The sequence below is a fragment of the Cygnus atratus genome, chromosome 4, assembly GCF_013377495.2.
Source record: "Cygnus atratus isolate AKBS03 ecotype Queensland, Australia chromosome 4, CAtr_DNAZoo_HiC_assembly, whole genome shotgun sequence".
Lineage (NCBI taxonomy): Eukaryota > Metazoa > Chordata > Aves > Anseriformes > Anatidae > Cygnus > Cygnus atratus.
In genome coordinates, this window is record NC_066365.1 from 15,816,956 (window position 1) to 15,833,652 (window position 16,697).

Consider the following 16,697-nt stretch of genomic DNA (forward strand, 5'->3'; position numbering starts at 1 on the left):
AAATTCTGGAAAAGTACTCAATTTAGGATGAGTACAAAGTTCTTGCTCGCCTTTTATAGAGCTATCTTGTTTCCTGAGTTATTGTCAAATACTAACAAAGCTTTGAAGAATTAATCTGATATTTTAATGATCTTACTACTTTCAAACTATTTTTAGTGTCACCCATTCTGTTAATTAAGTGCAATAAGTCATTTGCCCACTGCTGCACAGTCCTTAAATGCCACTTGATAGAAAGTTTTAAAATAAATTCACATATGCCAGATGTGCTAAATATTCCCTCCTGTTTATTACTAAATCTTATACTAGGAGTGGCCTTCAAAAACACCATTCGTAGACACATACTAAGGGAAGGATGTGTGTTTTGGTGATACAACTGCAGAATATTTTGGAGAGCAAGTGGAAGTAATATCCCCAGCTATTTTAGCAAACTCTAGCAAACTAAGTTATACCAGACTATTAAAAAAAAAAGTCAGTGTAGTTTCAAAATGCATTTTTTTCCCACCTAAACTTCACCTATTTCAGTTTTTATAAGAGGGACATGGACAGAGGAAGGATAAAAAGTCCCAAACAAGCCAGGAACATACACATACACTGCTCTGAGTCAAAATACAAGTGCTATGCTTACAAACTTAAGCCCAGGGCAGATTGTGGACTCCATCTGTACTACAAATCAAACCAAGGATGATAACATGTAACGAAAATTACACCAAAAATACCATTTGACGAGTCCATTTTGCTTGAAGGAATTATGGTATAGGATGAAATCTGTTCAGTCTTGCAGTTGTAAGCATGTGGTTCAAAACATTTTGATATCTCAGTGTTAACAGGAGCCACATCCAGGTTTCCTGCTTGAACTGGAAATACTCGGTAGCTCTGGGACATCCACATGAATTGGAACTTACTGAACTAGTAACACAAAGCACGGGGGAAAAGGATTTCTTTTAGAATGTGGAATACATAACACTTCAAAACTAAATTTCTAAAAAAAGGACCCAAAATCATGTGCAAGATCCAGAACACGTGGAAGAAAGCCCTTACTGGAACTTGAAGCAATCAGCAATGCCCTGTGGCCAGCGTCACCCACAGCACATAGCTACTGACAATGTGTGCCAGTGAAAGTCTTTATTTAGATATTATTTGGATGTGTTTACTCCTCTGTATTTCCCATTCATTTAAAAGTAAAAACCTGTAAAGAATGTCCTGGTTCAAGGCAAGAATTGCGAAACTATGAGAACCCTTATTATCACAGTTTATTTTAAACACAACATACATACGTGAAAGTAATCACTAATGCACACAAGTCTTCACTTTGACAGCTTCTCCTTTTCCTTTGCTTTCTCTGTCTTCGTTTCCTGAGTTCTGATCATTGATGACATAGCTGAAAATAGCAAAAGGAACAGATTATCTGAACACCAGCTTATGTTAAAATGATTGACACCTCAGGTGCAGACTCCTCAAGCTTTGTAATATCCTCCCACATGTTACACTTTGCATTTATCATGCCCTTCTAAGTACAACTTTGATTTGCACTTCTTCAGATGCAGTAAAGATGGACCTAGTTGTGAACAGACACCACGTAATCTGCTTTCTGGTGTCTAAGTGCCAAATGGTAGAGTAGTGGAAAAATGCTACTGATTTTAGAATCTCTTTTACAGGGCAACATTAAATTAATGTCCAGCCCAGCTCTCATGACAACAAGTTTACTTATTGTGCATATAAAAGACTTTTTTTTTAAAATAATCTCTTTGATATACTTACAGTTGACACATTACAGATTTGTATATAGATTTTTATGTAGCGTACAGAAAACAGACTACCTGAAGATGTTAGCAATGGCCAAGAATAAAAATGAGAACAATTACCTTATACTTTATTTATGATCATTTTTTAAGCAAATCAGGTTACTTGAATGTCCTTGATGTGTGAACTGTATGATGTATGGAAATAATTGTTTCCCATAGCCATGTAAGGAGACTTAAAAGAGAAAAGGTGGAGTTATTGGAATGTGAATTCAGAAAAAGTGCAGAGAAAAGATATTCCATCTCATATAGCATTCTGCCATCGCAGGCAGGGTTCACGGTAGTCTTATCAGTGACTTCAAAGGGAGCAAGAACAGTTCAAAAAAGTTGTCTACGACTGTGGTCATCTCAGATTAAAAAAAAAAAAAAAAAGTGTTGAGGAGGAAAGGATATGCTTGTAAGACCACTGCTGGGAAGCTATGTTTTTGGAGTCAATTGCTGTCACAGTATCATCCAGTCTCTATAAGAGTCATCAGCTCTCTAAAAATTTAATTTGACATGATAGCACATGAAGCCACCCCTGACCAGCTGCCATGTTTGAAATGTTAAGGATCTTGAAGCTTATTAAGAGTTAAGGGGCTGAGAAACAATGCATTGTGTAGTTAATCTAATTACTCTCCGAGGAGCAGGATAAAGTAGAAGTGGGTACTGGTAAAACATTAACAAATAAACTGACATCATGTAAAACACAGAAACACAGGTAGTGCTTTGGCAGGTAACACAGTTTCTGGGGAGTGTATTTTAAATAAAATAGGAATATATTTGGTAAATACTGGCACCTTGGCTTTTTCTCTGTAACGTTTCCACCTGGTTCTGCAGGCTTTCCATCTTGTTCTGTAGCTTCTTAGATGTGTTCTCACTAGTTTCCAGAGACTGAGAAGCTATTGAAAAAATTACTTGTCGGCATGTTATGACAAAATAAAAAAGTCATCGTAAGATAAATTATTTAATCATTCCATCTAAAGTAAAGTTCCTAGAAAATGTCAAACAAAATTTCCAGTAGCAAAGAAAATGAGTGAGAAGGCAAGGTTATTAAAAGAATTTTATATTTTATCGCATTTCTGTTCAAGGGAGAATGCAACTGAATTTCTAGATTGCCTATAAACGTGCTTGGGTATGGGAAAAAAATGATTTATGTTACTTAAGTAATATTTATGCCCACAGCTTACAAATAACACTTTGCCAGTAAATTTACAGTGATTGCTCAAAGGAAAGTAGTAGTGTCATTTTCATTTTACCAATGGGAAAACTAAGGTACAGAAAGATGCAACTTACTGAAATAAGGAATAAACTGAGCATTGATTGGCAACTGACTGAAAGTCATGGCTGTGACTTTGACTTGCTAGATCTCCCACGGTCTACATAGAAACAATTTGGAGTTCAATTCCAATCATAGTTGTGGAGATAACCATACCACAAAGCCTGGCATTATGCTTACATTCCCTAAAACAAATGAAATCCAGAGCTGAGACACACTAAAGAGGAAGGTTGTGCTGCTCTACAGCTACAGAAATTTGCAGGTACCCATTTGGCCAGTGCAGCACGTAGACTGGGAAATGCCACACACCTTTGCACTCTGCTTATGAACAGGCATTTCTTAGTTGTTAGATATGCACTGAAAATACAGGTGAGCTAACAAATACACACTTCGTTTTTGCACAGCCAGCCAGCAAAGCAAAGGTCAATGAGCAATACTGTTCATGTTCCAGTCAGGCTGATTGCTCAGCCCAGCTCTTTTAGACACCTTTCTACAGACAGAGAGAGGATCCTGATGTTTTCAAAGTACTGAAAAATGAAGTAACCAAGAAGCTTGCATTTATGTGATAGCAGTGCAACACAAACATGCTACAGTTACACTGAAAATACAGAAAAAACAATTTCCAGATGAGAAGCAAGACAAATTAGTCTCTTTTGGTTAGATTTCTGCCTGTACTACAACTAGCTTAGAGCTAGGTGGGCTACATTTCTATTACACTGCAACCTGCAGTGCTTATTTGCCTGCTAATAGAAGTGGTTATTTTCAGATTTTAAGAAAGAGGAAGAGAAAATTTTTTTTTAAAAGTTATTTGGTAATTAAGTATCATGTGAAAAGTCAGTAGCTTACCTGCTTTTCCTTTTGTACCTACTCACATTGGGGTCTTTCTGCAAAGTGAAATAATAAAGCAGACCCGACAGCCTGGCTCATCCAGACTACCTGGAATGCTCATCATCCTCACACATTTTGTGGTTCTGGAAAACTTATTTTTCTACCACTTAAAGGCTACAAAGACACAGTCTTACATCAGTATTTTCAGTAAACCCCAGAACATTTTTAGATGTGTTACAGAGAGAGTATCGACTATGAAAAATATGAGTAATAGACAACTTTGTTGCCTGTTATTGCAAATATTAAGCAACCCTACATGCTACATATTTACCTGAATAAAGAAGTTCACTGGTTCTTAGACTTAGTGGCATGTGGCATGTATGTTCTCTTCCCTTTTTATAGCACATTGATTAGCTGCTATATTTTACTCACAATTCATTCATCGCAGAAAAAACACCTCTACTTAAACACATCTGTAACAGAGCTTAGCTTTCACGAGATAGACGCCTCTACCTTGTATCAAAGGCAGTCTGATGCAAGCAAAAACAGAGCAGTTTCAGGTAAGTGGGCAAGAACTCCTGTGTTTTAAAATGAACACTGATAAGTTATCTTTCAATAAATTTGCAAGCTGTAGTTACACTTTCTGGAACAACAGATCAAGATCAAGATCAATCCTGTATCAGCCCTGTACACTTCAGAAACACCGGTGTGTATGTTTGGCAACGTGACTGGGTTCTGTTAGCTACGCATTACAAACATATATTAAAAAAACAAATGCAGTATTAAGTAAAGGTACCACAATCATAAATCGCCAACGACTGGATCAGTGAACGATGGTGGGACTCCACAGGTTTTTACAGAATAATAGGAGCAGAATTTAACCTGCTGTTTGTAACTCACTCACTGTACTGGCTGGGAAGAGACCCAGCCAAGATCTTTGGATCAGTAAATGGGACTGGACTTACTTATCCAGGGGACTGTGGCTGCAACGTCTGGAGAATCACTCTTCCTCACAGAGGGTCTGTGCTCTGGTGAGGTGCTGGGGCCAGCTGCAAGATCGTCTGGTGGAGCAGTTAACAGCAAGTGTACCGGAGACCTTTCTCTGCACCTCTTGGCTGGACAGACCTTCTTAGGTCTGGATGTGTAACGTGGAGCTGCTGAGAAGATGGATGCACCTTCTAGGAGACGGCCAAGCAAAGAGCAGTAAGAACACACCTAAACACCAACCCTGTTCCCAGTGTTTACGCTGTCTCTGTAACAATTAAAGGCATGGGTTCCCTTTATGCATGCTGTGATCCCTTCCACCAGTAGGCAAGCTAGCAGGAGACTATAGCCTTGTTGCAAAAACATGCTTGCTACTGTTAAATCGATCGTCATGCAAAATGGCCAGGAAACCTTCCTCAGAGAAAGTAGTGCCTGCTTTTTTCTGCTGGCTACTCACTTAAGGTTCACTTCCAGCAAAGCCTAATGGCAATATCACAGGTGCCAGCTACCTGGTTCCCTTCACATGTTACTGTTAACATCACTTAGATATAAACAAACAGAAAAGATAATGTTGTATACACAGGTCTGCCATTTCCCTCCTTTGCATGAAATGATTGATATGCTTCAAATTCCTGGCAGAAAGAGAGTCATAAGGAAAGAGGCGAGCTATACACAGAAACATGCAATCAGCAGATCAAGCAACATATTGTCATGTGTATGATACACTGAGTATGTGTAAATAAAGGTCACATGCAACTAATGAGGGGAAGACTTGCTACAAATCTTCTCTGTTTCTTCCCATAGTCTGTTTCCTTACTCCTAACTCTCCTCCTGGGACATCTTGAAAAGAATTCTGGGGTTTTCTCACAAAATGCCCTCCTTCAACTACTCTCCAGAAGACTGGAGAGTCTTCTATGTAAAAAGTGATACCTGTAGGTATTTTGGAAGCTAGGGAAATCCCTGGATGTTGTAGATGGTTTAATAGAATGCTGACAGTATCTACTTACTATACTATTTAGAAGTTTAAAAAGAAGATTCATACCAGTTACTCCTCAGGACAGACAGAGGAGATCTAACTGTCTCTGAAAAAAAAAAAACAACATTGACCTAAATACTAAGAGAGAACAAATTTTCAGCATCTGTAGGCAATTATCACAGAAAATTCACAGAATGTAAAATCTATGCGCAGTAAAAGAGAAGGTGGCTTAGCCTACTATCTTCCAACCTCGATGCTCAAAGCCATACCCTTAATATTCCTATTTAGGTTACTAAATTAATGTCACTGCATTTTAAAAGGTACTGACCATGCAGCACTTTCAATAAAATCAAGGGAATCCTCAATGACTTGATCCCTCTCAAAAGCATATCAATATTTAGATACTTGAATACAGAATACAGGCTCTTAAAGGCCTAAACTTAGGCACCAAAATTTGAAAGTATTATCCGTACTAATTACACAAGGCTATTGCTATTCATGAATAACTGTCACAGAAGAAACCCATTTTAAGTGTTCTGGTATCAGCCTCCATGGAGCTTGTTTGCAACAAAACACGGATTTTGCAGCAAGGTGTGTGTGTTTGTTTTTCTGAATAATACTTGGTAACGTTCCAGTTCCACATCCACATGGAGCACTCATCCTCAAATGCAGCCATTGAAAACTTACCAGGGGATGTGAAGGGCTGGGTCGTGCCTTGGGATTGAAGGTCTGCAGTTCGTAAGCATAAAGGATCCCTGCAAGCAAGATGATGCCAAAAACTTGCAATATTCTGTAAATATTGTGCTACGTTTTCATAATGCTAGCTAGCCTCCACAGTGAGAACATAAAGTTCTCATATGTAATCCCCACCTCTTCTACATGTATATTAAAGGCAAACAATGCAATTATGTTCCAGAGCTCTTAGAGGGATGAAAGAAACATCACAGCTTTGTTTTGTAGTTCCCAGGAAGCTTTTAGCATTATGAATAAAACAAAAGAAACATGCTCACAACTAATGCAGTTTTAAAAAAGCCTTAGAAAATGAACTTTGAATGAGTACTTTGAGAAGCAGGTAGCTCAGCTAAGTGAGATCACTTCTCACTGGACAAAAGAATCCTGTTCCATGCTGCTTTCAGTGGCAGAGTCTATAGTTGGAGCCTCCCCGCATGGAAAAGACATAGGGCTGTCAATGTCACAGCAAAAGCCTTGCTATTAGGTTTGCTACATTTTACTTTTTTAGAAGATGAGGTGTTTTTTTAAGCAGAGTAAAGTTGCACACAGCTATATCCTAAGGGTGAAGAAAAATAATAGTAAAATTGTTACACACGTTCACTGAAAGTCTATTAGAGTGGTAGTGAATTTAGATCACTGAACTAAGGGCTATCTTTGGGAAATAAAGGACTACATTTTGTACAAATAACGTGTAGTCATGGAAATGGAAAAACATATAACAAACTTTTAATTTTGACAACTACTGCCACTGTTATCTTCTTTCTTGTTACCCACATGACAGAGCTTCGATCTAGCTTCTTCAAACCAGCTTCCACTTATTAGGAATGTGCTTTCTAGCCTATATTTCACCTAACGACATTAGATAAGTACCATCATATATTCATGCCTTTTCCAGTTTTGTCCTATGCATTTTCTCAGGCACAGTACATTCTTAGAGTACAGCGATATTTGATGAGAGAACGAAACAGATCACTGATTTATATCCAAGCAACAGACAGAATGACTTTAAGTACTGGCATTGAGAGACACTTAGAAGTGTTCCAAAGAAGTGAAATCCTGCTGAACTTAGTGTTGACCTTTTGTAGAAATGCTCCCTTTCCTCCAGCAGCTCTGCTGTCGTACCTGTATCTATGCCAAATACACCCTGCTAAGCCTGCTTCAAGCATACAAAGTGCTATCTTTATCATGTAAAACCTTCTTCCTCTGTCAGGTTTTTTGCAACAACCTCAAGTTGTGAATAGACAAAAAAACAAGTTTTTCTTGTCCCTAAATACTTGCTGTTTGACATCTTGTTCTGATATGGTAACTTCGGATACAGCACAACTCTTAACTAAGGCACTGAGAATGAAAGTAAAAATAGAAATAAAAACAAAAATCAAGCTTCATCTCAATTTTCATAGGAGATAATCAATAACATCTCTCCTCTGCAAAAGCTACCTTGAGGCATCTTGTTCCAGCTTTCCACTTACCATTTGTGTTTCTTTTGGTGGAAGTCCACTATTTAATTAACAAAATATTTATTTAAAAGGAAATTTGTTCTATGGGGGATATCGTCACCTTTTTCTTTACAAAAAAGGCTGAAGTGCTGAATGCCTTTTAGCAGTCATTCTCACTTGTTTAAAACCAAGAAAGAAGAGAAAGAAGGAAATCTACGTGAAAATAAAAACACAAATGCCCAAAAGAAAGCAATAAAGGTAAATGGCGTAGTCACTTCCTATTTCCCTGCCATCTGATGGATCTGAGGAACCAGGCAAACAACAGAAGCGGTGGAAGCTTTTAGCCATCTCACCTTTATTCCTAGGACTACCTTTCTTGCACAAAGATATCCTATACGGCTCCCAAAATACATGAATGTCCAAATTCTAGTTTTAGAAGACAACAGAGGTATACCACACATGACAGAAGTAACAGTTTACTGCTCTTACACAGTGTTCCTTATGGTTGCTAAAGGTGATGTTTTCCCACCATCGCTGTCATTCTTGCCAAGATCTACAGAGGAGATGTTATCATCTGAGCTTGTTAATTCTTGAGGAGTCCTCTTTAAGTCCTGCAGTGGTTCCTCCTTCAAAATGCTTAGCTTGGAAAGCATCTGAAATAAAATCATTCTGTTACAATGCATTTTAATAAAGACACACAACTTTTCAAAACTCATCCAAAGTCACATTTTTCTTGTCTTACCAGTTAGAAAAAAGTGGGTTTTGGTAGTTCTAATTAAAAAGTAGTGGAGGCTAGATCATGATAACTTGAAAACTGTCAAAACACTTTCTAAATGTGACTACACTCTGGAAAGTTATCTGACCAAAATATGTAAAGAAATAAAATAAAATTAAAGGAGAACATAGCTGACATAACTATGTTTTAAATAAACATTGTAAAAAGGTTACTACTATTGTCCCAAGGTCAAAAACAAAAAATAAGCTTTTTATTATAAAGAGTATTTTTTTCCCACACAACCACAAGCTTTTTCAAGACAACCCTGTTACCTTTTTAACCTGTGATTCCAGATCTTACTGTACAGAGAGCAATCAGCTTGGAAGGTAGTAATACTAGTATCTCAGGGTGCTTTCTAGGCACTTATTTCTCTAACAGCTGAATTGTCTGCAATTATGAACTACTTGACTGTCACAGCCCTACTCTGAGATGAAGTGCAACATCATTCAAATGAAACCATTCCTTCCTATGAAGAACTGCATTTTCCAGAGTACTCAGCACATTACATACTCAAAGCATTGCTCCCACCAACTTAACCTTCGTTTGTGCATGGAACTGGCACTATTTGCTGATGCATTTTTATTGAAAAACATCAGGTCCATTTTGGACAATTATACAAAATCTATACAAAAAATAGCAAAAGATTTTTTTCCTCAAAATCGATTTGAGTTGATGTTTTCTATAATGAAAAATCAAAATAGCACTATAATCCAATTTAAATCTAATGTAAATGTACAAGCCCAAAAAGAAGTAAGGGCGGTGTTTTATCTACTAGGATAAATTTGGTCAAAAATCAGTGAAATCCAGCTTGGAGAAAGATTTAAGTATGACAAGCAGTAACTTTTAGAAGGTCAATCAGATGGTAAAATGTATCAGGAACTATGTACAAGTCTATTTTCACTACCAAATATACGTGGTTGACAAGTACCATCAAACAAAAAAGTAAAAAATGAAGTTATTGGTGATGCAAGTAAGATAAACTGCCATTACAATCTATAGTGGTTTTTTTTATTGTCTGGTTGTTTTTTTCATGTATTTCATAAGCAGAAAGAAATAAAATCTGAGACTCCACAATGAATGAGAAGCTATAAACAATGATTTTGTCTTTGGTGCTAAGAATCTGCTCTTGGATGTTTGTAGGGGATGCTTTCCCGTTCAGGATCTCCATGTTATTTTTAATCTTTGGAACATCCTTGTGTCAGTACACTTTCACTCTATGAATCAGGTACTCATGTGAGGGGTACAGCTGGCCAAGTTCAGGGAAAGTGGCATAGCAGTGGAGTACAGGTGGGGAAGAGGCACCACGTGCTGTGGCTTGCCTGAAGCAGAAGCTGACGAGTACCCTGGGCCCTGCAGCTCCTATGGAAGAACATTAATCATGTGCCAAGCACAAGAAGCAGGTACCAGACAGCAAGCCCTAAGCAACAGCAGATCACTTTTAGTCACAGCTTTCACAATATGCAGCACTCAATTCTCAAAACGCTTTCTAGTATCTATTATAACTGGATACAACAGTGATCACTTCATTGTTTTCAGAATTTTAACATATGCTCAGGATTCTCTCTAGTGGAGGACATCTCAGGGCTACCACAATACTAAACTATCCCACATCTCTTGTATGCTTTTTTCTCCCGTTTGAAAAAAACACCTTACGTGGAAATTTGCATCCTAAAGAGCCAGAACTCTGAGCACCTGAAAATTACTCTTCCTTCTGGAGGAGCAGCAGCTCACCTGTAAGACAGCTTGGACCTACATGTTAGCCAGACCAAAATGTAGAACATAGCCTTAAGAGGCAGATAGGTCAGCAACAGAATGCCCAAATAAAAAAGGCAAATGTAACAACCTATGTTTAAAAAGTCCCCTCACCTGAGGGACACACAGCTGGCTTACTCAGGCCCCAGAAAATACTGAGCCCAGCCAACTACGTTGAGTCAGTGCGTGCCCATGCTTGGTTCCAGTGGAGCCCTGGTACAAATCAACAGGCCTCTCTTACAGGACAGTCAAGGAAAGGAGCCATGCAAGAGACAGTGCTACTGCCTGGAAGGTCAATCTGATTTAAATTCCCTGCAGTTATTATTTGCCTCTTAGGAAAACAGAAGACTTTTAAGAGAAAAACAAAACAAAACAAAAGACAGTCTTAACTACAATTATTTCTTCAGGTAAGTACCTTAGAGGACAGGTGAATAGGACAAAATAAACGCAACCTAGGCAAAAGGTCAGACACCTCCTCCCACATGACTGTACCAGACAGCACTCAGCAGTCTCACTGAAAGCTGTATTAAGCTACCTTATCAAGGGCTGTCTCCATCTTAGATAGTTTTTCTTTGAGACATTTCTCTTGTGATCTCAGGATCTCTAGTTGCCCAGCAATCTTGTTATTTCCTGTTGCGATACAGCTCAGTTCCTGACTTAGTTTACTATTCTCTTCTCTGAGGTAATGCGTTTCCTGAATTTAAGGAAAGGAGGACAACTAAGTACAATTCAAGAATTTATAACAACCAACATTATACATACTTATTTTTCTGCACATTTTTTGCTCTTTGAAGGATCTGCATTAACCCTTTCAGAAGTTTAGTTATTACATCTCGCAGAAAGACAAGGTCTTTCAACAAGATGAGGACTTAAAAAGAAAAGTACAATTTACTGGTTCTGAGGAACCCTTATAAATTGAATCCTTAAACTTCAGATCTATTTTGAAACCGGAATTTTAAGCTTCAGAATCCAGAGTTTTATCCATGAGCAGATTGATGTTCTGCTTTCTGCTTTTATGACCTCTTCCAACTTGAGGCTGCAAGGAATCTATCACAGTCTAAGTATTAAAATGACACGATGTGGACCATTGTACACCTCAAGGTGCCACTGCCACACCTGGCCAGCAACATTCAAGTCACAGAAGCCAAAGCCAGTAAACAGGGAGGACGGATTGTATTGAACAGACATATATGGTCATTCATGAACTTCAGCTATTGATAACTACATGATTTCTTTGTCACATAATATGTCAGAAAGACCTCAATATGCTAGACAGATATTAAGGTACAGAGTTTACAAACACAACTGCAAACAACTGCTTCAGAAGACAAAAAGGGAAGCACTGTAGGGCAAACGCAGAAGGATATGGAGTACATTAGTGCAAAGTTTGAAAAAGAATTGATATCTGAGAGCTTGATACTCAGTGACACCTATACTGTTTTTTTTTTTTGTTGTTGTTGTTGTTTTTTTCTTCCCTGAAAACAAAGACAATGAAAACCTGGCTTTATACAAAAGGCTGATGTTTGTGGTAGAGATATTCCCTGACTGATATATCATATGCTAGCAGAAGGCTACGGAAGGTGCCTGTTACATCAGGTAAAATTCTCGTTGGTCCTTCTTGGGTCTGTTGTGATTTTGGCCATGCACTTCTCCAAAGTAAAACTTCTGTAAATATAATTAATAACTTTTATGTGGTGCACTAGTGACCTTAGCTGCATTTGCCATTGCTTCTTCCAATAACTTAATCTTGCTCTGCAATGCATCTATCTGTCCTCTCTTGGCCGTGACCTCCCTTTGCATTCCCACTGCAACCTTCATAGCTGTAAAGAACAAGGTTCCCAAGTGTTAATTCTCAACGAACAACATCAGTTATGCATTCTGAGTTCTGATAAAAGATTCTGTAAGTCAGTTACCAGCAATATGCTAGAACAGTTAAGTTCAACTGGCATCCTACAATCATGTACGTGTGCAAATCACCCACTAGGATTAGTGGGAGTTTTGTCAAAGGTAGTGGTGGTACCAGACCCATTATATGCACAGGACAAGAAGAGAGTATTCCCTGGAAATCTCCATAAAGATCAGCTGAGGAAACTCAACTCCAGTTTTACAATATAAAGTAACCAGTAAAATTAAAGTGTCTTCATCTGCAATGTTATTTATTTATTTCACAAAATATCTGGAATAATATTAACAACATCTATTGAAGGATCAATAATTACAAAAACCTTCCTGCTAGAAAACAAATGTGTGGGATTTTGGGGATGTTCATTCCATAATTACCATGGCCATCAGATCCCTCTACAGTCTTTAGAGCTTTCCTGGTCTGTTCCAGTTGGGCTTGAGAAGATCTCAACTGCATTTTCAGTCTGTTCGCATTATTTTCCATTTCCTTGACTTTATCCTGGCAATCCCTCTTCAAATCTTCAAATCCCTCTAGAGCATTAAAGTAAAGATTAAAAATATACTGACAAAAAATCATCATTCTTCTAGACAAACATTACCAATCTGTCACCTACTCCCTTTAGAGGAATATTAGATATTACACAGAGGAATATTAGATATTCATATTACATAGAGGAATACATTCATATTACATAGAGGAATATTAGATGTTCAGATGCTAAGACATAAAGCAAAAGAACATCCACTGCTTACAAAGGAAGAAGTAGTTGTTTATCGTCCTCTATGTTACTAAAAGCTCGTTTCACCACCACCAAAAACCAAAGTGTTCTTTGGTTGCTCCCCAATGTAAGATTGAAGTATCTGTTTAATTCTTACAAAACTTAATGAGTTTAGAAGTATGGCTGAGTACTGAGCAGGGTTGTGAAGAAACAGATTTTACCAGCGGATATTCTATGAGAGTACAGGGTTGTGCAGAGAGCAAAGCATGTGAACACCTGCCAGGCAGCAATGCAGATTTAACAGAGGAGCTCCCTGAGTTTTAGTGGCTTGCTTGGGTCCAGCACCTCACTTTTTTTAGGTTTTCAATTTTTATTATCTTGATCTGCTTCCCCATACTTTTGCTGTGAAGACAGTGCTTGGAGTCAGGACATAAGCTTTTAAATAACATTGCATCCAAAACAAAACAGAAATAAGTTCTACTGTAACTTGACCATAGATGGCTACAAGGATCCATTATACTGCTTAAATAACACATGGGGAAAAGCGGTCACATTCCTGCACTATGTTTAACTAGATCTGCTTCTTTGGTCTCTAGAGTCAGGAAGTTTTTTTGCTCAGGGTAGCAAGAGACTGCCATAAAGATTGTACGTCCATCATTCTGCACCAGAAACCCAAACCATTACTCCCTGAGCAACGTGACCATCCCATGAAGGCAGGGAACCTTCAGCTGTGCCAGCAGCCATATTTGGATCCATTAAGCAAGCTGCCCTTCTATTTTTAACATTAGCCCAATTTAGCAGCTATCTGAGCTGAGCTAATCTGAAGCTCCCTACCTGCAAGACCAGCTAGCTCAATCCGAATGGCTTTCAGTTTGCTCATTAGTTCGTCTTTTTCCAGTTTCATATCATTAATTGCATGGAGTCTCTCAGTGCATGTGTTTACAAGCTTAACCTTTTCCAATTCCAGCTTGCTCAGCGTGGCCTCCAACTTGTGTATTCTCACTTCTTCCTCCTCCTTTGCAATCTACTCATATAAAAATAATAATAGTGTAATATATATATATGTATATATAAATTAACCACAAAAATATGAAAACATCATCATTACCTTAATTCTCATTTGTCAGATAACAATTTGGAGCATGAAAGAAAAATGGAGTAGAAAAGCAATTATGTGAAAATGACTAATCCACGCAAAAAGGGTACTACAGAGTCTGATCTGATGGCTTTCCAGTATGTTTAACCTTACCAGGTGTATGATATCAAAATTATTTCCATCCTTTTACACCGCTACCTCCGTATTCTTTAATACTCAACTGTCCTCTTATAGAAGTCCATGAAATTCCCTATCTGCAGCAAATTTTTTTCAGAAGCTGCCAACCTGAGTAAGACTACCATATCACATATTTTTTGTCTGAGAAACTGCCAGTTATACACAGTGTTCCCAGCTTGGAACTCTGAGTGCTCACTGTCTGCTATTTCTCAGTAACACTGTATTTCTTGTTCTGCTACTCATGTGGACGTTTCTATCGCTGAGAACAGCATGTTACATTCCAGCTGTGACAAGCCTTTTGGAGACTGCTTTTGCACCAATGAAATACTCATTTTTGGTGGGAATGTGCTCATATTATTCTTCTCTATTCACCAATTCTTCCAGTGCTGTTAGGATTCGAAGGGCAGTCTCACATTGACTTTAAAACCAGACAGTGTTGGAATATCAAGGTGCAGATTTACAAGAAGAAAATATTAACTGTCTTACAGACATAAATACACCATCATTTACAGACCTTATGTTCTTGCACTTGAAGTTTCCAGTCACCAATTTCTTTTAATAGCTGTGACTTCTCGACTTCCATCGCTCCAGCAGTTTGATACTGCTGGTCTACAACCTGGATCATGGTATCAATTTGCTTTTGCAAGATCTCAATAATCCTTTCCTTCTCTACCACCTGCAGCTTCAGCGTTTCACCCTCTGACTGCACATCGTGTAAACGGCCCTCTTTGTTCTTTAGGTGCTCAAGCTCCTGCATCTTACTGCCAACATGTGAATGCAGCTTCTTGATTTCCTTATTGGTAACCTCGAGGGCCATTTCCTTCTCCTTCAGACATGCCGTAAGATTTGACACTGTTCTCTCAGCAGTCTCCAAATCCATCTGTTTGGCTCTAAGATCTTCTTTAACTTTACCGAGTCTTTCCTTGGTTGACTCCAGTTGGAAAGTCAAGGAGGAGATTCTGACAATGGTTTCAATTTTTTTTCTTAACTGCAGCCCTCTGAATAATAGCAATAAAAGGAGTGACCACGAGAAATGTTTATTTCTACCTTCACAACTTCATGTCACTTTCTGGTTTTCTACAGTACATCTTAAACATCTGTGAGTTTCAGAGGAAAATTACATTAGCGTGGTCAGATCTACAATGACTATATGAGTTTTTTTGGTTTTCATTACTCATTCCCCATTTGATAAAGTACTAATTGGAATACTGGTTTTTTTTGTTGTTGTTGTTTTGTTTTGCATCAGTCTAGTATGTTTAATTTTCTGTGATTAAAAAAAAAGAAAAAATGGTACTTTAAAATTTAGAGCAGCTGGGGCTAAAAAAAACTTAAGTGTTAAAAATTGACCAATTGCACTGTAAATTGAAAAAAATATACACATGAAAAAATTATTGCTGATTTTATTCCTGCAGGAAGCAATGTTCACAAGACTTTCACCAGATATAGCATTAAGTACTGTGACTCAGGAATTGCCAGCAGTACAGAATAGAAACAGAAGGAAAGAATGAACCTCCTGGTAGGACGATGTTAAGGAGAAGAAACGGACTGGGAAAATGTAGAAAGATATGTGAGGTAGCACAAGCCCATGGTTTGGTTAAAAAAAAAAGAAAAAGCACATAAGGGAACCAACTCAACTTCATCTTTACTCTTAATGTAAAATAACCAGCGGAGCTGCCAGTGGGCAGCGGGTTAATTAATTACAGCTCATTTTTGACAGGCTGATGTCTTGAAGCTCAATGTGTTGAGTCTTAGCTCAATGTCTAAGAGTCTACTTTATCAGTAGTAGTTCTGCCTAACACTGCAATGCATTCAGCTTAGATTTTGAGTCAAGAGCACAGAATGTCATTAAGCTTTCATTAAGAACTATATAAAGTAAGGCATTATGAAGGCCTTTAATTTACTAATTATTTTTACAGCAGAGCTTACTACCAAAAATACAGCCTTCAACAGTTTGTTTCTTCTTCCAGCACCATATTTTTGAACATTTACAAAATGTTACTTTGGAAGTTTACAATCAAAACCACACTATTGACAGAACATTCTTTTTTTTTTTCCTAAGGCTTATGTCACTGCCAAAAATCAAATGTAAAATTAATGCTTCCAGTATCCCATTAAGAAAGAGAAATGATGGCTGGACTGGACAAAGTAACAGAGAAAGTTGCAGGTTCTGACTATGTTGTATCTGCAACTTTAGAAGGAAAATTTTGGTGCAGTCTGCAGTCAGTGCACTTTCCATCCCGAATGCTATCGTGGTGCAGTGGCT

The 16,697-nt window shown here is 38.0% G+C and overlaps 1 protein-coding gene across 1 annotated transcript in view; it reads right to left on the reverse strand.

Moving 5' to 3' along the window:
• Positions 1–1,235: 1,235 nt before the first annotated feature.
• The window catches only part of CCDC158 (coiled-coil domain containing 158), a 50,872-nt gene continuing 35,410 nt past the window's right edge, over positions 1,236–16,697 (reverse strand). Inside the window, exons 8-18 of the mRNA XM_035541663.2 lie at positions 16,234–16,247; positions 14,949–15,417; positions 13,996–14,185; positions 12,821–12,973; positions 12,248–12,360; positions 11,076–11,234; positions 8,503–8,666; positions 6,533–6,600; positions 4,851–5,063; positions 2,579–2,680; positions 1,236–1,378 (exon numbers count right to left, since the gene is read on the reverse strand). Coding sequence (XP_035397556.1) covers positions 1,305–1,378; positions 2,579–2,680; positions 4,851–5,063; positions 6,533–6,600; positions 8,503–8,666; positions 11,076–11,234; positions 12,248–12,360; positions 12,821–12,973; positions 13,996–14,185; positions 14,949–15,417; positions 16,234–16,247 — 1,719 coding nt within the window. The 3' untranslated portion in view covers positions 1,236–1,304. The remainder of the gene's footprint in view (positions 1,379–2,578; positions 2,681–4,850; positions 5,064–6,532; positions 6,601–8,502; positions 8,667–11,075; positions 11,235–12,247; positions 12,361–12,820; positions 12,974–13,995; positions 14,186–14,948; positions 15,418–16,233; positions 16,248–16,697) is intronic.